Raw genomic sequence first — 19,444 nt, forward strand, 5'->3', positions numbered from 1 at the left:
TCTATGTATGTGTAATATGTGTATATGTATGTATTGCATGCATGTATGTATTGCATGCATGTATGTATTGCATGCATGTATGTATTGCATGCATGTATGTATTGCATGCATGTATGTATTGCATGCATGTATGTATTGCATGCATGTATGTATTGCATGCATGTATGTATTGCATGCATGTATGTATTGCATGCATGTATGTATTGCATGCATGTATGTATTGCATGTATGTATGTATTGCATGTATGTATGTATTGCATGCATGTATGTATTGCATGCATGTATGTACGTGTGTGCGTATGTATGCATATATTTATGTATGTATGCACGTATATATGTAAGTGCGTATGTATGTATGTATATCACATAAGTTAACTAAAGTGAAAATTTAATAGAGATTACAAATTGCGACACTCTCTAAGAATATTTACAAAGTGATCAAAGTTGCCTCCTCGAAATTGACCAAACAAAGAAATGGAAATAGCCGAGGATCGGATTGAGTGTTGGAAAATAGAAGAGCAGATCAGGAAAGGGATTGAAATAGAAGCTTTGGAGCTGTTCGGGTGCTAAACAGGTGAGTTCATTGAAGATATATTAATTACAAATAAAAGCGATTGACCTCACTTACGCACTTTAATATAAATATGTATATATAAGTGTACAATACGTAGGTCTTATGTACTTAAGATATATATATAGGAATTATCACAAGCTCTGTACAAATATGAACTTAGGCTAAATGAACTATAGAGTTGGGCTATTTATGGTGCTAGAGCTGCTCCTCCTCAATTTGCACGTCCGTTGAGAAGACATACATGTCCCTGCGTCGGGCAAAAAGTAGCTCCTGCCGCTTGGGATGCGTGGCCAGGGAATGCACCACACCGCCATTGTCACCTGGAAGCGAATATATAATTTAAGTAAGGGGCACTTATGAGTGTCTATCAAATTCGGGTTACTTATGCGAATGCGCTGCAGGACCTTCGCTTCGAGCAGATCCCAGACGTAGGCGTCGCCGGCACAGGAGCCGGCGACAATGTGCGCATCGTTGGACAGAATGCCGCACTCGATGTGATAGTCGTCGGCCTGGTGGCCCTTGTACTCGGACAGCAGCCCGCCGGACTCGCAGTCGAGCAGGCGCAGCGCACTGTCCTGGCAGCCAGCCAGGAGGCACTGCTCGTCGCGCGTCTGCGCCAGATAGGTGATCGGCTGGCCAATCTTGTCGCAGGTCAGCTCGCCGACGCGTATGTCGTAGTGGCGCACACAGCCGTCCAGCGAGGCGGCAAAGATCTTGTGCTCGTTGGTGAGCACCGCGGTGATGCAGTCGCGTGCCTCCTTCATCACCTGCACGGGATCCAGGCGGCGAGTGCGTATGTCCCAGCACATGACTGCGTTGTCACGTCCTCCGGATATCGCTATGGAGGAGTCCTCGTTAAAGCACACGCAACGCACGCCGCCGGCATGGCTGCGCAGACGCCGCACAGGCGTACCTATGCAGGAGTAGATGTATTTCATATATGCCAGGAGTTAATATTCCGCTTTAGCGCACCTGTGGAGACATCCCAGTAGATGATGCTCTTGTCCAGGCTGGCGGAGACAATGTAGCTGCTGTCACAGCTGCCGGCCGCATCGGTAACCTCGTCCGCATGCCCGCCATAGGTCTTCAGCAGCAGGCCCGAGGCTGGATTCCAGAGTTTTATCTTTTTGTCCGAGCCACAGCTCATGCAATAACTGCCATCCACTAAAAACGAGAGTACAACTAAATATGTTAAGGGAAAGGCGAACCTTTTTAAGGCTTACCATTGTAACGCACCGCACGCACAGCTCCCTGTTTGCAGTCGATGGTTTTGCTGCAGTTAAAGTCGAGAAAAGCCGGCATTTGTTTATATTAACTAAATGCACAAAACTTAGAGATGAGCATTCGGCGAGTATCGATTGCAAAAGTTACTAGTTGCAATCGATGATCGTAATTGAGCGATGATCGTATCACGACACGAGCACGACACATCACCAGCACAGAATGCCTGACTTATCGATAAATAAATAGTATCACATTCATAAACGGAGCTTGCGAAATTATAAAATAGTAGCATTAATTTAAATATATGAGCAGTGTTTGACATTTAAAAGTGAGATTAGCAATTGTTATTCGCAGTCACGTTCACGCTCGCCTTTGCGCAGTTCTAGTCAAAGCTGGTGGCAACGCTGAAACAGTGCTAGCAAATGCGCACAGGTCAAATAAAATGACGCCTAAAAATGGCAAAACGCGTCGCAGTGGCCAAAGCAGAATGCCAACAATAATAAAGCAGCGGCAACAACAAAACAGTCTACGCAACTCACGGGTTTTTTCCGCAACAAACAATTCAAATAAATGTTAAAAGTATTAACTAAAACTGTGTTAAATTCGTGCAAAAAATATATTGTTCTTACCTCAATTAAATCAAAGTTAAAGAAACGACGCAAATTCCTTGGCATACGCAGCAAGCACGTGTATTGGCGGGGGGAGGCGAGGCGCGCTATTTTGGATGCTACGCAATAAGGCAACGCTACGCAATTTCAGCTGCTGCTGCTGCTGCGGCCGTTGCTGCTACGCACCTGCCAAAACCGAAGCGCTGCTGCGGCCGCTGTCGCTGCCGCTGCCTTTACCGTTGCTGCTGACGTGTGCAAACGAGTGCGAAGCGACGACAGGATATTTAACGGCAAAAACAACAACAACAACAGCAACAGCAAGAAGAGCAGAAACCAACTGCACGACAAAATTAACGAAGTGTCAGTGCAATTGAACGACACGACGCACGCATACACACACACGCACACACACACATACACATACAGCAATAAAAAGCTAACGAAAAGACAAATTGCTGTAAAAAAATGCAGCGCCACGGAGAGCGCAGCAGATTGCATAAAAATCCTGCTCAAGAATAAGTGCACACACACACACACACACACACGCATACTAGAGAGCCGCACATAGAAGCGCGACAAAGCAAAACAAGAAGAAGAAAAAAATAAGTCCGAAAAAAGGGCAAACAAAGTGCGCACAAACAAGGTGGAAAGTAAAAAAGTTGTTTGTCAACTTGTTGGCGTCCATTGCACACACACAAACACACACACACACACAGAGACGCATACAAACAAACATTCCCCGCGAAACACCCGCGCAGCGCCCCTCAAATGTTGCAGCAACAAAGTGTCTGGCTGTACTGCTACTGCTACCAAGTGGAAATGCAAGTCCAGTGTGCATGCAACAGCGCCTGCGGCCAGTGCTAAGCAACAGCAACAGCAGCAGCAGCAGCGCAGCGCAGCAGCAAGAAGAAGCAGCAGCAGTAGAAACGAGCAGCAGCAGAGTACGATAGAAATCCTTTGCAGCCATGTCAACGGTCACTCGCAGCGCCAGCGCCAGCCCCTGCATGGCCCTCAATGGCATCATCGATGCGAGCCTCTTTCCCCTCAAGTCCACTTCGGATGTGGTCAATCTCTTTCGGCGCGCCCTCACCAGCCCCATTGAGCCGGACCTGACGCTTCTCTCGATTGTCGTCGGCTACATTGAGCTGTCGCTGACCACGGGCGAGGCGGCCCAAGCGGCGCAGGCAGCCCAAGCGGCTCTAGGTGAGTGTTGTCATCTCCCCTCCCCTCCCCACTCTCTACATCGCGTTCATAACAATTCCGAAAATTGGTGCCTATTTTTTTTTTAGGCTTTAAATTTTTTTATAATTAATTTGTTTTTATTTAAAATTGCATCGTTGAAAGAGTGTAAAAAAATGGGTTGCTAATATTTGAAAGTTTTTTTTAGATTTAATCTTCATATATTCCATTCATAAAACATGATCAAAATTTTATTCTACATTTTCAATCCAAAAGAAAAGTGCTCAGAAACGGTGTTTTATTCAGTGTTAGTAAATGTCAAAAAAAAAAAATAGAATTTAATTTCTTTCTGTATTTCAAAGTTTTTGTATTTTTAATTAGCATTACAAGTTTTTTGGATTTGAGCTAAAGTTTGTGAAATTAGGAGAAATTTATAATTAGAAATATTTATACAGATACAGTGAAAGCTCGTTTGAACGGCTCCTGTTTTTATATTCTACATATTTACAGATGTTAGCAGGTATTTTTTCAAAATAAGTTTAAAAAATATTCTATATTTTTATTTAGGTCAAGGTGGATGGGCAATAATTAATTTGTTCAGCCAAAGGAGTTTTCACTGTATTCGGAAGATTGAAAAATGATTCTAAAATGTTTTAGCATACTTTTTAGAGTAGAAATTAAAATAAATTTCAATTCGATTTGCGGTTAAGCAAAACATGGGCGAATCTGAAATGCGGAACAGGCGTTTCTCTCTCTTTTTTTTTGATTGTTTAATTTAAACGCTTTTTTTTCGATTCACATTGCGAAATTAGGTGGCGGCAGTGACGTCATCATGGGCAACAGCGTGCCCTTTCCGGTGGTCACGCACGAGCTGATCGCCGGGCTGTACAAGAAATTCCAGACGATCTTGTCGGTGGTGGAGAAGCCGAAGCCGCATCGCCAGGCAACGCGTGAGATCATCAAGAAGGTGTCCGATGTGATATGGAACTCGCTGATAAGGAGCAGCTACAAGGATCGGGCGCATCTGCAGAACCTCTACAGCTACTTGTCGGGCAACAAGCTGGACTGCTTTGGCGTTGCGCTGGCCACCACCGCCGGCTGTCAGCTGCTCGGCTATCGCGATGTCCGGCTGGCCATATCCGAGGATCACGCCTGGGTGGTGTTCGGGCAGAAGCATGTGGAGAGCATCGAGGTGACCTGGCACGGCAAGGGCAGCGAGGATAAGCGCGGCCAGGACATTAGCGCCGGCATCGAATCCGGCTCCTGGCTCTATCTGGGCGGCCTGGCCGTTGTCTGTGAGCGCGGCATGGAGGTGGCCGCCATCTGTGTCGCCCTCAACATCTCCCTGAGCGCGAACAGCGATTGCGTCGAAGTCGCCGAGCTGCAGCAGCAGCTGCTCTGGCTACTGTACGATCTGGGCCATCTGAAGCGCTATCCGATGGCGCTGGGCCTGCTCGGCGAGCTGGAGGAGATCCATCGCACGCATCGCAGCATCAGCTGCGAGCAGCTGTTCCGCGAGGCCATCGATTCCGCGCGCAACTATTACCACAACCATCACGTCTATCCGCACATCTTTCAGGGCAACTACTACAATCGCCTGCTCAAGTATCGCGAGGCGTTCGCCGCCTGGGCTAATGCGGCCGATGTCATCAGGCTGTACACGTATCAGTGCCGCGACGACGAGGAGATCTACAAGGAGCTGCTGGACATTGCCAATGAGCTAATACCCTATGTCATGAAAACGGAAAGCTCCGGCCACTCGGCGCGCAGCATTCTCCGCGACGCGGAGGTCTTTGCCAATCTGTTGCGCTTCTACGACGGCATCTGTCAGTGGGAGGAGGACAGCCTGACGCCCATTCTCCACATCGGCTGGGCCAAGCCGCTCGTCACTAACATTACCAAGTTCGACTACGATATACGCTCCCAGGTGGTCATCAAACTGCCCGAGGATCTGGAGGCCGAACAGGCCGCCGCTTTGGAGGCTAAAAAGGCAGCTGCTGCAGCAGCAGCAGCAACAACTGCAGCTGCAGCTGCTGAGGCAACGCTGCATTTGGAGGGCAACAATAACAACAACAACAACACGCTGGCCAAAAAGGATGAGGTAAGACGCATTTGCTCGGATCTATTATTAAGTGAATGTGACGAGGGTAGCTGGCCTTTAAGATGCATGTATTGTAAATATTCAATGGATGTTGATACCCTTTGTATATGGCTAAAGAGGGGGATAATGTTTTTGTGGCGTACGTATGTAACAGGCAGAAGGAAGCATCTGTCAGATATATGTATATTCCCTTCCATATATCAGGCATATAAAGAGTTTATAATTTTGCAAATAGTTCCCATAGAAACAGACAGACGGACGGCACGAAAAATACAATACACACTATATGGGGTCTTCTTCTATGCGTTACACATTTGGAGCATAAATATATGAATATGTCTGAACAGCTCACTCAAACATTGATTCATATTCACAGAAATCCAAATCGGAGCTGCCGACAACTCTCGCAGATTTGACGGCCGCCTGTGGCGAGAAGATACTGAATCCAGATTTTTTGCTGCAGGGCGGCGGTCAGCCATTCGCTGACCAAAAGCAACAAGCGGCTGCAGAGCAAACAACGTCCAGCGATCTGTCGCACAACAACAACAACAACATTAAAACAAGCAGCAGCAAGGAGGCTGACAAGGAGGCTACAACAACAAGCAACGGCGGCGGCAGCGGCAGCAACTTGACGCATTCGCCGTCCACCGAGGCGCAGATGCAGTCGCCGTCGCAGTCGCAGCACAAAGAAGCTAAATTGGAGGAAAGCAGCCAGCTGGAGCTGGCGAGCAGCAAGCCGGCCGCTGTCGATGATTACGATCCCTTTGAAATAATGCTGAAACGTCCGGTGATCACGCTGTACAGTCAGAAAATGAAGGGCCTGAAGGATCTGCTGCTCGCCGAGAAGCTCAACACACACGCCATCTCGCTGCAGGTGACCGCCCAGTCGGTGGCATCGCGCAAAGTGCGCGGCGGCGGCGCCGACAGTCGACAGCCGGCGACTATATCCGCTACCATCACAGCGATTGCCTCGACAGAGGGCGGCGCTGTAGGAGGCGGGGCTGGTGCTGGCAATGCGACGAGTGCCGCGTCGACGGATTCGATTGCACCGTCGCGGCCGAAGCGTACCAGACGCGAGTAAAAATCAACCTATTGAAGGAACCTGTCGTAATTTGTTGTTTGTAATTATTATATATTTATGTGTATGTATATCGTATATTGTAGAGTTTGCTTCAAACCGGCAACGAGTAAGACGCGCTGTAATTGTTGTCGGCGAGTGCTCATCTTCACTGCGAGTTGTTTGCTCGTTGTGGCCTAAGGCATATATTGTAAAGTCTGCTTTAAGCCAGCAACGAGTAAAACACTCGCTGCTGTTGACGGCGAGTTGTTTAGTCGTTATGGCTTAAAGCATATATTGTCAACAAAGCTTTATGCCAGCAACGAGTTAAACACACGCTATAATTGTTGTCAGCGAGTGCTTTTCTTAAGTGCGAGTTGTTTACTCGTTATGGCTCAAAGCATAGATTATCAAATGTGCTTTAAACCAGCAACGAGTAAAACACTCGCTGTAATTGTTGCGAATTGTTTACTCGTTGTGGCTTGTCAGCGACTTTTAACTGTGTGTGTGTTGGCATTCGATTGACACATGCGATAATATTAATCCTTTATTATTATGCATATATATATGCACTATCAATATTTTCGATGTTCGATGTGTATTTATGTAGTTTGTAAGCGCGAAACAAAACCGTTAGAGAACGCTTAGCGTTTTAAAAAGAGACACACACACACAAACAAACAAACAAACACACATAGCTCTCAACTATTTATAAAGGTTCGCACCTGGCGAGTCAAGCTCCAAAAAGTAGCGATTGAAGGTGAGAGCAAACGAATGCAGCGAGTCCTCCACTCGCCCTTTGTGCTAGAACGTATAACGTATTGTGAAACCTGTTAAAATAATTGATTTTTTTTTCGCCTATTTATTAATGCAACTTGTTTGCCGTACTCCCGAGAAAAACCTTGTTTTTGCTTAAGCTCAATCGTAATTTTATTGGTGCTCTTCTTGAAAAAAACAAAAAAAAAAAACAAAAATAAGAACAACAACAACAAACAATGGAAATATGTATATGTAATGGAAATAACGTATGAATGTATGATGCATTTTATGAGGCTAAGCTATTTAATTTAATTTACAGATTGTATACATGCATGTTTGTAATAGTTTTATTCAACCCAAAACCAATCTAAAATCAAAACACGACCGCAACATAGAACATTTTTGAACGCAACAGAAAACATATTTAACACTTCCTCTCTATATGTGATAAACTGTTTTTTCTAGAAAGCTTTCAACTACTATATGTACTAGATTCGTATTTAATCATACACACACACACACACATATATATATATATATATATATATATATATATATATATATATATATATATTTATCAACTTAACCACTAACTAACACACACATACACACACGAGGGCCGTGCAACTTAAGGGACGAGGGACGCGGCATGCACTTTTTAAATACTTGATCAAATTAGCAGCACCAGCTATGCAAGCAAAAGTTATATACTATATTATTTTTTGAAAACTTTCGAAAAGCAGCCACTTATTAGTATTAAAAGAAAAAAGCACAAAAATAATTATATATGTTATTTGAAATATCCTGTAATCAGTTATGCGCGGTCGTAGGACATGACATTTTCTAAAGAGGTCAGCGTGAGAAGTTTTCAAGCAAAATGGAGCTTAAAAAAACAAATTGTTAAATGATGATAATAATTGCATTTTTATTTGTGCGTTGTGCGTCTGTGATGAATAATGTATAGAGCAGAAACAGAAGGAAGCGGAAGAAGAAGAGCGTTGAAGCCCATTTAAAAATTTAAATCCACAAACAAAGCAAAAAACAAACACAAATCGAACAATAAGTTCAAAATGGTATAAACAATATTCAAATGTATGGTGTTTTATTCCTTTATAAAAAGTAGCATATTTAAACAGAAATAAATCTATATTAATACATATGTAGATATATTTTGGCATACAAAATTTATAAAATAAGCTGAAAACCAAAAAAAAAAAAACAAACAAACAAAAACAAGAAAAGCAACAGTTTTGGCAAGCGAAAATCCAACTAAATGAAAAAATAGCCTATGCAACAAAACAAAATGCAATAAATCAAAAGCATACCGCAAACTATTTATTATAAATGTTAACGTTACGTACATTTCAACTGCTCAATAACCCTATTAGCTTGAAATACAAATAGCCACAAGTCAAAATGTTAAATAAAAAATATATAAATAATTCAAATAGCAGCCAAAGAGCGCGCGCAATCCGATCTGACAATCTGGCAGCGCTGTGCATGTAGTGCCGGTAAACAGAACGATTGCCAATGTTGCTCAACACTAATGTATCGATATATCGTATTGTATGGAAATCTCTAGACAAATGACTCGGCATCATTTCGGCAGAGCGTCAAATTGTCAGAGTGAAGAAAATTGTTTAACAATTAAAATTCAGCTTTAAGTCACACACAAACATTCGAAAAATGTCTGCGCCCGACAAAGAGAAGGATAAAGATAAGGAGGAGTCGAATCAGAAAAGCGAAGACCTTGGTCTGCTCGAGGAGGATGACGAGTTCGAAGAGTTTCCCGCGGAAGGTGACAAATTTGTTTTATTTTTTCGCTCAAAATGTCATTTTACAGGCTTTTTGCGTTGCAGATTTTCGCGTTGCAGACGATGTGGAGGAGCCCAACGTGTGGGAGGACAACTGGGACGACGACAACGTCGAGGACGACTTCAGCCAGCAGCTGAAGGCTCATTTGGAGAGCAAAAAAATGGATACATGATTCGGCCCGCGTTCGTACCTAACCACACAATGAGCGTTAACAGTTTAAACTTTAGAAATAAACAATGGATATATTAAGTCTACAACGTGCGTTCGCCAACAAGTTTAGTGAAAACCAGTTTGATGTGCTCTGCCGTACGCTGCTCCTCATCGATGTGATTCTGCAACCTGATCTTGTCCAGCTCCAGCTTCTCCACGCTCTCTGTTTGCTGGTTAATTTCCGCTTCCTGTTCGGCGAGCTTCTGCTTTGGCCCGAGTGCATCCTGCTCGTATTGCAGCTTGAGCGCTTTCAGCTCCTTCTCACACAGCTCGACTTGTTGTTTCTGTTTCTCTCTGACGGCCAGGAAGCCCTGATGCTTGGACAACACAGCACCATGCTTCTTTTCCATGCGTTCCTTGAGCTTGAGCTGTTCCTTGTACTCATCGAGCACCTCGGGCGGAAGTATCTGCATGGTCTTCTCGATTTCGTCGTTCAGCAGCTGATTTGTTTCAATCTCAACGCGTCGCTCCTTGTAGAGCTCCTCCTGCTTGGCCATTTCCTCCTTGCAGCTCTTGATACGGGCAACTATCTGTGCGTTCTGCCTGTTGAATGGAATAAGAGGATCAGAATGGCAAATGACACCTGGTTCCTGTTGCTTATAAGCCGACTTACGCTTCCACATCGGCCACTTCGCTGTCCTGGACCAGCAGCTGCTTGAACTGCTGCACTTGGTTGGTTATTTCCGCCAACTGCTCCTCCTGCTGAGCAAATTCGGCTTGCTTCTGTCTTAGGATTCGGGACTGATCGTGCAGCTCCGCCTCCGCCTTGGGCAGCTGCTCGTGCAGCCTGGCTATGCTGGCCTGCGCCTTGCCTATGTCCACTTTGATCTGGGCAGCTCTTTGTTTGCTCTGCTCCAGTTCGTTGCGCTTGGACGTGATAGCTGCGATTAGGAACTGCCGCTCCTTGTGCTGCTCGACAACGGGGGAGAGGACCTCCTTTTTGTGCATTTTGTAGAAGCATCTGTAATTGAAGAGCACGTCCAGGGTACTCGATGTCTTCTTGGCAGCTGCAATTGTTAAAGGTGCAATTATTTATTGTTTTAATTTCTATTCAAGCTTTTAACGCATACTCGGCTCGATTATGTCCATGTAGGTGAACATTTTGCCGGGAAACGAGATTTGCACAATGCGCTCCACTTGCCGGCATAGCTTGCTCAGGAACTGGCGCTTCTCTCTGGACGTATCCTTGGCCTCGTTCTCGATATTATACGGCGGCTCCATTCGAAATCCAAACGAACGCAAATAGTGTATCAGGACCTTGGTGAGAAATGCTTCGGTGGGGTGCGATACCTCGTTGAGGCGCACATTCAATTCGGGAAATAGCGAATTGGCCGTCGCGCAGATCAGCTCCAAGGCTTCGTTATTATTATTCATAATTTGTTTGTATTTTATTTATCGCTGCAAAAGTGTTCTGCAAACGCGTCAGTTTGACGCTTTGAATTGACTCTGGCTTCGATAACCAAACAATATTTAATCGATATATCGATAGGCGTTTCCCGCAATACTTTTAAGTGTTGAAAAACACGTGTGAGCGTCAGCTGCCGAACTAACGGATTTTAAAAGTGCAGTTACCATGTGAACCAGGCGTTGTTTTATTTTAAAGTGAAAAGTGCAAAATGACATCCTCCAGCGCTGTGGAAGACGAACGGCTAACCGACTCGGATTTATCCGATGATGAGGGTATTTATTAACATTAAAACTTTACGCTAGTATTCACTTCGATTATCCCGCACAGAGCACAAGGTGGAGGTACAGCCGGAGGAGATTCGTCCGCCAACGCCGCGTCCAACATATACGGATGAGGATCTCAATCAATTACTTGAGGCTATACAGCGCATGACCACGCTCTACTCGCTGAATCAACAGGATTGGCATGAGGAATCGCTGGATAATATACGCCGTTGGCTGCTCGAGGTCAATGAACCCCTGCTGACCATTTTCTATGCCGAGAATACACTCACCGCTTATCTGGGTTTTCCCACCCAGCCAGTGGATGACATAAGCTATTTTTTTCGCGGCGAGCCCAACGAGATATTCACTGTCGATGGCTTCCACGACGAGATTCACTTTGGCACCATACACAGCGATGTCGATGGCTGTTGGATGCGGCTGCTCGAGCGCTTTTATGCGCCCATCTTTCGCAACTACAAAGATTGGAACCAGACGGTGCGCGCCCGCTTCTGCGCCAGCCTCGACAATCTGTTGGCCTTTCTGTTCGCCATGAACTCCAAGATTGGCGGCATAACGGCCCTCTATGTGCCATTTGTGCTGCATCAGATTGGCGGCGATCAAATCGTCTGTGACAGGCCGCTTTTCAAGAGCCTGGAAAGCATTGCCGTCTACTGGACCACCCAGATACGCACCGTGCTAGGCGATCGCACTTTGATGGCGGCCAACGAGTTGGCCACAATGAACGATGAGTACGAGTTCTGGCTGTATCGCTGTGAGTACAATATTTATTTCGTTTATATGTATGTATAATGTATGTACATTTGTGTGTATGCATGTTTGCATAATGTTTGCTGCTGCTGCTGATGAAATCCCTCTAACTTGTTTTCCCTTGCAGTGGAGGTGCTGCAGGGCTTGAATTCGCAGCTGGAACAGTTCGATGTGAAGCGCATCTTCAAGGTGTTGCGCCAGTGGAAATCAGTGCACATGCCCCAAGTCGAGGAGCTGCTGGAGGCCGCCAAGCTGGAGCAGGACTTGGCCATGTCGAATATAAAATATCTGCATTTGCTTGTGGAGCCTTGCGCCAAAATTGATGAGTGCGCGTCGCCGGCGACCGTGTCGCAATTGTTGCCGCATATCATTCACCTGCTGCGCTTCATTTGGGTGAACTCGGAGCACTACCGGAGCCCAGATCGGATCACCATACTCTTTCGGAATCTAAGCAATCAGATCATAAAGTACTGCACGGCGCAGATAGATCTCGATAATATACTGGCCGGTCAGCCTCGCTTGGGCATCAAGCTGTGCGATCTGTCACTGGACTGTTGCCTGGCCTACAAGGAGCACACGTGCCGGCTGCGGGAGAACTGCGACTGGCAACTGGACCTGGGCATCATATTCAATCATGTGCATGCGTTCATGGAGCGTCTCGGCGATCTGAAGGACATATGCGAGGCGATGATTGTATTTGGACGCCTCGACGAGCAGGAGACCCAAACGCAGACCCAATTCGGCGGCACCAGCGGCGAGGAGCTGGAGAAGATTGCGGTCAGCGTGCAGCAACAATTTCTCGAGACGCTGCAACAATTGCGCAGCTGCAAGACGCAACAGCTCATGTTGAATGTGCATCGCGGCGAATGGTACCACCAGATGGCCAGCTATAGGCGGGGGGTGCAGCGCCTGGAGGAGACGCAGCAGCGTCTTATTGCGAACGTGTTCCAGCGCGTGTGCAACGTGGAGGAGGCACTGGAGGCGCTCAACGTGCTGCTCTACTTCTCGTACCATGCCACGCTGCGCAAATGCTATCTCCGCCAGGTGGGCCACGTGTGGCAGTTGTTCGGTGAGGACATGGACGAGACAACGCGCCAGCTGCTGCAGCTGCGTCGCCAGCAGCACGAGTCCTGGCTGCCGCGCCACGTCTCCCACGCCCTGGCCTCTCGCATCAATCTGGAGCGCTTGACCTGGCTGCGCAGTCGCCTCGTCGCAAGCAGCGCCGCGTGGCTGCCGCCTGTGCCAGAGGCGAGTGCCGTGCTCGCCAAGTTCGAGCTGCTGCGCACGGAGTTCGAGCGGCAGATGCGTCTTTCCTACGAGAATTGGCAGCAGTTGTATGCCGATTGCGGGCCCAATCTTTGCCAAAAACTGGAGCGTTATCTGCTGTTGCGCAGCAGGCAGCCGCAGGCCTTGCTCCAATGCAACATGGACGCGAGCGCTTTGCACATCTGCCTGGAGGCCGAGCACTTTGAGCGACTGGCGTTTGCGGTTCCTCTGGCCATGCGCAGGCTATACGAGCGCCACGAGACGCTGCGCCTGGTGTGCTACAGCGTACTGCATTTGTGCCTGGACTACAATCGCCTGCTCAACTCGTTGACGGCGCGGGAGCGCAAGCTGTTTCGCCCCCTGGTCCAGGCCCTCGATCGCCAGCTGGCGCCGGGCATCTACAAGCTAACCTATGGCGCCATCGTGGAGCCGAGCGACGGTTACGCCCAGTGGCTGGCGGACTGTGTGCAGCAGCTGGAGCAGCTGCGACAGATTATCCAGATCTACAAGCGCGCCAATCGACAGATTGTCAGAATTTGCGAGCGCATCTGCGACACGTCCATGCTGCGCCTGAACTTTGTTGGCGCCGTGGAGATCTCCGCCTTCGAGCAGCAGCTCAGCAGCTGCCTGAGTTGCGGCAACAGTGCGTTGCGCAAGTACTACAACACCATTGTCGAGCTTTTGCTGGCCGTGTCCCTAGAGTTCGACGATGTTAAGGACGAGGTGGGTAGATCTCTTGCTACCCTAGATTATCCATAATTCATCCCATTGAATGCTTGCAGATGGCGAGCGAGTGGCATCGATATGTGAATGTCATGGACGATATGCTGGCCAGCTCTTTTGTCAGCTGCGCGCGCAGCTCCCTGGAATTGCTGCTGGCTGCGCTGCACTGCGATGAGGACATGGCGCCTGCGCCCATTTTGGTTGTGGAATCGGACGTCAGGGACTCTCGCATTGTGCTTACGCCCGACATGCTGACAATTGGCACTGTGCTGCGCGGCACAGTTGATCGTGTCCAGAGCCTGGTCGATCAATTTCCACGGCTGGGCTACAAGTTGAAGCTGCCGAAGGCGCAGCGACGTCCGAATTTTGCCAGAGCGTTTCGCGAGGATGCCGAATGCTCGGAGCTGGTGCGCCGCATTGAGGCTGAGATTGCCCGGCAGCAGGAGCAGATGGACTTGTATGTGAGCCATTGGCAGCAGCATCATGCGCTCTGGGAGCTGACGGAGGAGGCATTCACCCAGCGAGTGCTGGCCAGCGCAAAGACTGCGGGCGTCTTCGAGGGCGGCATCGAGCACTACAGCTCGCTGGCCGATGACATTACTTTCGTAGATGCCATTGCCCATGTCCACTTTGTGCTCATCAATCAGAATCCTATCAAGAGCACCCTCCTGGACTGGATCGAGAAGTGGCAGGCACTGAACATTAAGATTCTGCTGGATCATGCAACGGCACTAATTCAATGTACGTATGTGTACCTATATATACCTTTAATTTATTGCATCGACTGATTGACTGACAGATTGATGACATTTGTTGACTGATTGTGTACCATACATATATATTCAAGTGATTGCGTTGACTGATTTACTGAATGACTGACTGACTGATTGATTTATTATGTTGACTGGTAGACTGACTAACTGATTGAACGATTGACTGACTTAATGACTGATTGATTACTTATGTTGACTGATAAACTGACTGACTGATTGTTTAATTTAGTGTATGTATATATGTGTACCTATTTATATGTTTAATTTATTGCGTTGACTGATTGATTAATTAGTTTGATTGATCAGTGTATTGACAAACTGACTGATTGATTAATTATGTTGACTGATTAATGAACAGCGCGCAGTTTAAATTGTATAAGCTAGAAAGTCGTTATCCTTTGTGATATTGGTGAACACCAGAGCAAGGATTTGGAAAACTCCACCTACCGATGCAGGAACATTTTTGGAAAACGAGTGTCAAACATTGTTGTGTGCTCTGCAAATATCAAGTCGCGCGCCAGAGCTGCTTAGGTAACGCAGCGCCGAACTAACAACACAAAATCGCCGGCTCAAATCCAGCAACTTTTTGAAATTTATTTAAGGATCTTTTTGGTTCTTTAACGAAAATCTCTTATTGGAGTCGTGTTTTAAGTTCTTTGGAAAATCGACACACCTTTTTTGGAATTCAAGATTAAGCTATTGTACATTTTTATGTGCTCTCTCGTACAGCCGTCTATCGCTATATGGAACGCAATGAGCGCAAAGTGATGCGGGTGCCACGCACGCACAGTGAATCGATACTGGCCAACCAGCTGTTCGAGCGCCTGGTCAAGGCCTTGCCCCTGAAACAGTCGAGGTTCACGCCCATGCTGGAGCTGTTCGTCCTGCTGCACAAGTATCGCGTCACACTGGCGGAAGAAACGCGTCAACAGATCGTCGAATTGGAGCCAAACTGGCTGCGCTATATCCAAACCCTTAGAGATGCTGACGAAATGCTTGACAACGAGGGGAATGAGTATAAGATTATGCTAACAGAGCAAGCGGACAAGTTCAAGTTGATTTTGCGTGAATTTCATGAGGATTTTTTCTCAAAAATGCCCAAAAAATAATAAGACAAACACCCACATATAAAACAGACAGGAGACGGGAGGAGATTATAATGAGTAATAAAACATAAAGTAAAATCAGATAAAACAGTAAAATTTTACCATGCGAATTATAAAGGAGGTGGATAAACTGGATGATACATTTTGAAAGTGGTTTAGTGAGAAGCCTTGATAAATTGGATTTGAATCGTCTGTTAAAATTCACAGTGAAAATTAAAGCAAGTGGATAAACTGGCTGGTAAATTTTGACAGGCGCTTAAGTTAATAAAATAAACGGAAGTTGAGTTTAGTTGTAAACTTAAACTTAAACGGCTGTTAAAGTTGCCTGTCTATAAAGCACGTTGATAAACTGGCCGGTAAATTTTGCCAGGCGGTTTAATTAACAGAACTTCACAAACTGAAGTTGATCTGAATTGTTTACTTTGATAAACCGACTGTTAAAGCTCCCCAGCGAAATGAACGTAAATGCATTTTGATTACCCAAATAATGAGAATCGCAGCCAAAATGTTACTCATTATTTGTTATGATATTTTTTGGTCTGATAAAACTCACTCATGGACTTCTAATATGGCATTTTGTTGTGACTTATGCCCTGATTTGTTTGTGCAATCAAATTGCGGGCATGTTATCAGCTTGATGGATTGGCTCCGGACTAGGCTAATGGGCGCTTAATGATGTGGGCCCCGTCAGTTATGAACGGCTATCCACTCGCACTGCTGGCCTGCTGGACTCTTGGGGTCGGCGGCAGCCATATACTGGGCGTGTTTGTGGGCGTACATCGGTCGCAGCTGCTCGTCCATTTGGCGGTGGCCCGTGTGCTCCTTCAGCGTGGACACCAGCTGACCCTGGTCACCACATTGCCACTGGAGGATGAGTATGACTGGCTGGCTGCGAACATTACACACTTTCTGGTGCCGTGGGAGTTGCCGAAGGAGCAGCAGCTGCTGCCCGAACCCAATTTCGTGAGTCGCCTGCAATGGACGCTCGCCCGCCTGGAGCTCTCCGGTCAGCTGCTGGAACAGCCTGCTTGGCTGCAGTTTATGCATGCCACGCCCACAACGCCTTATGATCTGCTGCTGCTCGGCTACCATTTCAACGATCATCTGCTGGGCGTGGCAGCACATTTCGACGGTCCCGTGGCCATAATAAGTACACAGCAGCCGATTGGCTTTGTCCACAGCCTGCTGGGCAATCCCGAGGAACGTTCGTATGTGACCCAACCTTATGACAGTCAGCAAAGAACTGGACTCGCCGGCTGCATTTTTGGCCTATGGGAGAAGTTATCGGAGCTGCTCGCCAGGCGCGTCATGCAAAGAATTTACAGGTGAGCTCGACTGACTCAGGTTTTGAGCTCTGAAAATATATTCAAGAGATTTGCTAGGCACAGAAAGATTTTTTCTACCAAGAAAAAGAACAATCAACTGATATTAGCCATGCAGAACCAGTTTATTTCAAGTTGTCAATGAAATCGATAAATATCGATTTTACGCTTTTTTTAAGCATAGCTCTGAAGCCTTAAGCGCTTTACATATGGATCTGGAATGGAAGATATTTTTAAAATAAACATCTATAAAGCAGAAGCAGCTCGTAGCTGCTTGCAGGGTATATCTGAGTCGGGCAGTCTCGGTTACCTGACTCTTATTTGATACGCATAATTCCTGGACTTATATAACAAGATTTTATACAGCTCGGATAAGGAACAAATAAGTTATTTCAGAAAGAAACTGCCTACAGGGAAGCTTCCAGTTGAGCTGCTGCCTTAAATGCAAATAATCTCCTTGTTTATTTGACTAACTCCCCGATCAATGCCCTTCCAGCGCCCACTTTCCCCCGCCCCGCTATCCCAGCTTTGAGGCAATGCGTCGTCGCGTGGTTCTCGCTCTGAACAACCATCATATGATCAGCGAGGGTCCCATTGGGCCGCTGCTGCCCGGCATGCTAGACATTGGCGGTATTGTGGTGGAGCAGACGACCAGAGCAATGCACCTGGAAGCTGACAGGCCCTTCATCCTCTTTAGCCTGGGCACGCGTTTCAGCTGGCGCACCTCGCCCGCGCACTTGGAGCACAGCATTGTGGAGGCGTTTGGTCAGCTGCCGGACTATGATATCTACTGGACCTACGATGGAGCACATGCCAGCGAGATTTGCTCGGCGCATCCGCACATCAAGCTTGCCAGGTGGTGGCCACAGGCGCAGCTGCTGGCTCAACCGCACGCCCGGCTCTTCATCACGCACGGCGGCAAGGGCAGCCTCAGCGAGGCGCTCTACCATGGCGTTCCTCTGCTGGGCCTGCCTCTGCTCGGAGATCAGCGTCCGAATCTGCAAAAAATGCAGGCCAAGGGCTGGGGCCTGACCCTGCAGCTGGCCAATGTAACCCAAGCGGAGCTGTTGGGCGCCATCAAAAGGCTGCTCCTTGAGGACAGTTTCAGGCAGAGCATACGCAGAAAGTCCCAGCTCTATAGGGATCGTCCTCTGAATGCCAGCGCGCTGACTGCCTACTGGCTGGAGTATGTGATTAGGCATAAAGGAGCCCAGCATCTGGCTGGCAACGCCCGCCATTTGAACTTCTGGCAACGCCAACTGCTCGACGTTCGGATCGTCGTCTATGGCAGCCTGGGCTTGCTGGTCGCGGCGGCCCTTTGGCTGAACCGACGCCTGGATCGGGCCATAGAGTAGACACATCTGCGATCGCTGACTAGCTGTATCGTTTAATCGTAATTAATATATAGATTATTTATAATAAGTTTAGAGCTGAAGCTTAAACGCGAAACTTAAGTACAATTGAATGTTAGTTGGTTTCAATACTTTTTGCTCGGCATTTCCGAATCCGAAACTTTTTTTTTAAATGTTTTCAAATATCGTTACAATGGCAGTTCATGCCCCCAGAAGCATCTACTGTAAAGGGGCTTAACTCCTAAGAAAATGCTTTTTAAATTTAATTTACAGTGTATGCTGAATGAAAAGAAAAGTTTATATTTAAGGACAATATTTTTTTAAAAAAAGAGAAATGTTTTTACTTTATAGAGCAATTATGTTGTGTATGCTCAAAAAATATTTCACTTTTTAAAAAAATATAAACTTTTCTTTAATATTTTAACTTGACCTCAGATGAAAGGAACGTTCCCACTAATTCCAAATTAATTTTTTTAACTCAACTTCAGATGAAAGGTACGTTCTTAAAAACCTTTTCTATTTTTAAAAAAATATTCACCTTAAATATGCGTTTTTCTTAAATATTTCATTCGAAAACAAACTAATTTTGTTCAATTTTTTATCTATTTGCAGATTTTCAAAAGTTTTGGAAAATAATAATTAAATTGAACCGTGAACCGGAATTAATTTGCATTAGATAAAAGGTACAAAAAAAGTTTCTCTACTTCGAAAAATATTTTACTTAAAACTTAAAAACTTTTCTTAAATATTTAACTTTTTAACTTTTTATCTTGTCGCAGGTTTTCAAAAGTTTTGGAAAGATATTGAATGTGAAAACCGGAATCGGAGCACCTTGTGCCATGCATTTTATGAGATTTGTATTACTTCTGGTTGCATGAACTGCCGACTATGGACGATGCTTGTGTTTGTTGTGCATTTAGGTAAGTAAATGTAGTA

General features: G+C 46.3%; 6 protein-coding genes across 11 annotated transcripts in view; 4 read left to right on the plus strand and 2 right to left on the minus strand.

Annotated features, from left to right (window-relative positions):
• Positions 1-436: 436 nt before the first annotated feature.
• On the plus strand, positions 437-7,541 carry Mnn1 (menin 1). 2 transcript variants are annotated; one of them, XM_002059153.4, is made up of 4 exons: positions 437-574; positions 2,153-3,609; positions 4,398-5,686; positions 6,063-7,541. In XM_002059153.4, exons 2-4 carry the CDS (start codon positions 3,372-3,374, stop codon positions 6,765-6,767), a joined length of 2,232 nt encoding a protein of 743 aa, XP_002059189.1. In that variant the 5' UTR covers positions 437-574; positions 2,153-3,371; the 3' UTR covers positions 6,768-7,541. The 2 variants fall into 2 exon arrangements, with proteins under 2 accessions (XP_002059189.1, XP_070065236.1); XM_070209135.1 differs by lacking the exons at positions 437-574; positions 2,153-3,609 and adding an exon at positions 4,081-4,105.
• LOC6635642 (WD repeat domain-containing protein 83) lies at positions 615-2,156 on the minus strand. The gene is made up of 4 exons (XM_002059152.4): positions 1,798-2,156; positions 1,547-1,738; positions 957-1,487; positions 615-894 (listed from the first exon to the last, which is right to left on the minus strand). Exons 1-4 carry the CDS (start codon positions 1,874-1,876, stop codon positions 770-772), a joined length of 927 nt encoding a protein of 308 aa, XP_002059188.1. The 5' UTR covers positions 1,877-2,156; the 3' UTR covers positions 615-769.
• Positions 7,542-9,090: 1,549 nt separating the features above from the next.
• Positions 9,091-9,574, plus strand: Sem1 (Suppressor of exocyst mutations 1). Its single transcript, XM_002059154.4, has 2 exons — positions 9,091-9,300; positions 9,362-9,574. Exons 1-2 carry the CDS (start codon positions 9,189-9,191, stop codon positions 9,487-9,489), a joined length of 240 nt encoding a protein of 79 aa, XP_002059190.1. The 5' UTR covers positions 9,091-9,188; the 3' UTR covers positions 9,490-9,574.
• On the minus strand, positions 9,103-10,969 carry Nuf2. Its single transcript, XM_002059155.4, has 3 exons — positions 10,598-10,969; positions 10,141-10,534; positions 9,103-10,070 (listed from the first exon to the last, which is right to left on the minus strand). Exons 1-3 carry the CDS (start codon positions 10,899-10,901, stop codon positions 9,569-9,571), a joined length of 1,200 nt encoding a protein of 399 aa, XP_002059191.1. The 5' UTR covers positions 10,902-10,969; the 3' UTR covers positions 9,103-9,568.
• A 25-nt stretch (positions 10,970-10,994) lies between these two features.
• Positions 10,995-19,444, plus strand: part of LOC26530471 (uncharacterized) — a 47,619-nt gene continuing 39,169 nt past the window's right edge. For 4 of the 5 annotated variants that reach the window (XR_004304796.2, XR_011416674.1, XR_011416675.1 and 1 more), the window contains exons 1-6: positions 11,032-11,207; positions 11,263-11,970; positions 12,094-13,955; positions 14,015-14,696; positions 19,121-19,191; positions 19,288-19,428. Coding sequence is in view for 1 of the 5 variants with exons in the window: in XM_002059156.4 (XP_002059192.2) it covers positions 11,144-11,207; positions 11,263-11,970; positions 12,094-13,955; positions 14,015-14,696; positions 15,458-15,837 (3,696 nt within the window). In the remaining 4 variants the exon portion in view is untranslated. Of the gene's footprint in view, positions 11,208-11,262; positions 11,971-12,093; positions 13,956-14,014; positions 14,697-15,457; positions 15,838-19,120; positions 19,192-19,287; positions 19,429-19,444 lie in introns of those variants that run through there. The other variant, XM_002059156.4, reaches the window with a different exon arrangement.
• On the plus strand, positions 16,507-18,526 carry Ugt307A1 (UDP-glycosyltransferase family 307 member A1). Its single transcript, XM_002059157.3, has 2 exons — positions 16,507-17,159; positions 17,653-18,526. Exons 1-2 carry the CDS (start codon positions 16,507-16,509, stop codon positions 18,509-18,511), a joined length of 1,512 nt encoding a protein of 503 aa, XP_002059193.2. The 3' UTR covers positions 18,512-18,526.

This window comes from Drosophila virilis, chromosome 4 (genome assembly GCF_030788295.1).
Source record: "Drosophila virilis strain 15010-1051.87 chromosome 4, Dvir_AGI_RSII-ME, whole genome shotgun sequence".
Taxonomy (NCBI): domain Eukaryota; kingdom Metazoa; phylum Arthropoda; class Insecta; order Diptera; family Drosophilidae; genus Drosophila; species Drosophila virilis.

Bases quoted from the DNA above. Each gene is read 5' to 3' on its own strand.
- Nuf2 (XM_002059155.4), bottom strand. From the start codon at position 10,901: ATGAATAATAATAACGAAGCCTTGGAGCTGATCTGCGCGACGGCCAAT. The intron at 10,535-10,597 runs GTATGCGTTAAA...TAACAATTGCAG, and splicing joins CATGGACATAATCGAGCCGA to CTGCCAAGAAGACATCGAGT. The intron at 10,071-10,140 runs GTAAGTCGGCTT...TCCATTCAACAG, and splicing joins GAAGTGGCCGATGTGGAAGC to GCAGAACGCACAGATAGTTG.
- Sem1 (XM_002059154.4), top strand. From the start codon at position 9,189: ATGTCTGCGCCCGACAAAGAGAAGGATAAAGATAAGGAGGAGTCGAAT. The intron at 9,301-9,361 runs GTGACAAATTTG...TTTGCGTTGCAG, and splicing joins CGAAGAGTTTCCCGCGGAAG to ATTTTCGCGTTGCAGACGAT.
- Mnn1 (XM_002059153.4), top strand. From the start codon at position 3,372: ATGTCAACGGTCACTCGCAGCGCCAGCGCCAGCCCCTGCATGGCCCTC. The intron at 3,610-4,397 runs GTGAGTGTTGTC...TTGCGAAATTAG, and splicing joins GGCAGCCCAAGCGGCTCTAG to GTGGCGGCAGTGACGTCATC. The intron at 5,687-6,062 runs GTAAGACGCATT...TCATATTCACAG, and splicing joins CGCTGGCCAAAAAGGATGAG to AAATCCAAATCGGAGCTGCC.
- Ugt307A1 (XM_002059157.3), top strand. From the start codon at position 16,507: ATGATGTGGGCCCCGTCAGTTATGAACGGCTATCCACTCGCACTGCTG. The intron at 17,160-17,652 runs GTGAGCTCGACT...ATGCCCTTCCAG, and splicing joins GTCATGCAAAGAATTTACAG to CGCCCACTTTCCCCCGCCCC.
- LOC6635642 (XM_002059152.4), bottom strand. From the start codon at position 1,876: ATGCCGGCTTTTCTCGACTTTAACTGCAGCAAAACCATCGACTGCAAA. The intron at 1,488-1,546 runs GTGCGCTAAAGC...ACTCCTGCATAG, and splicing joins CTACTGGGATGTCTCCACAG to GTACGCCTGTGCGGCGTCTG. The intron at 895-956 runs GTAACCCGAATT...ATTCGCTTCCAG, and splicing joins CCTGCAGCGCATTCGCATAA to GTGACAATGGCGGTGTGGTG.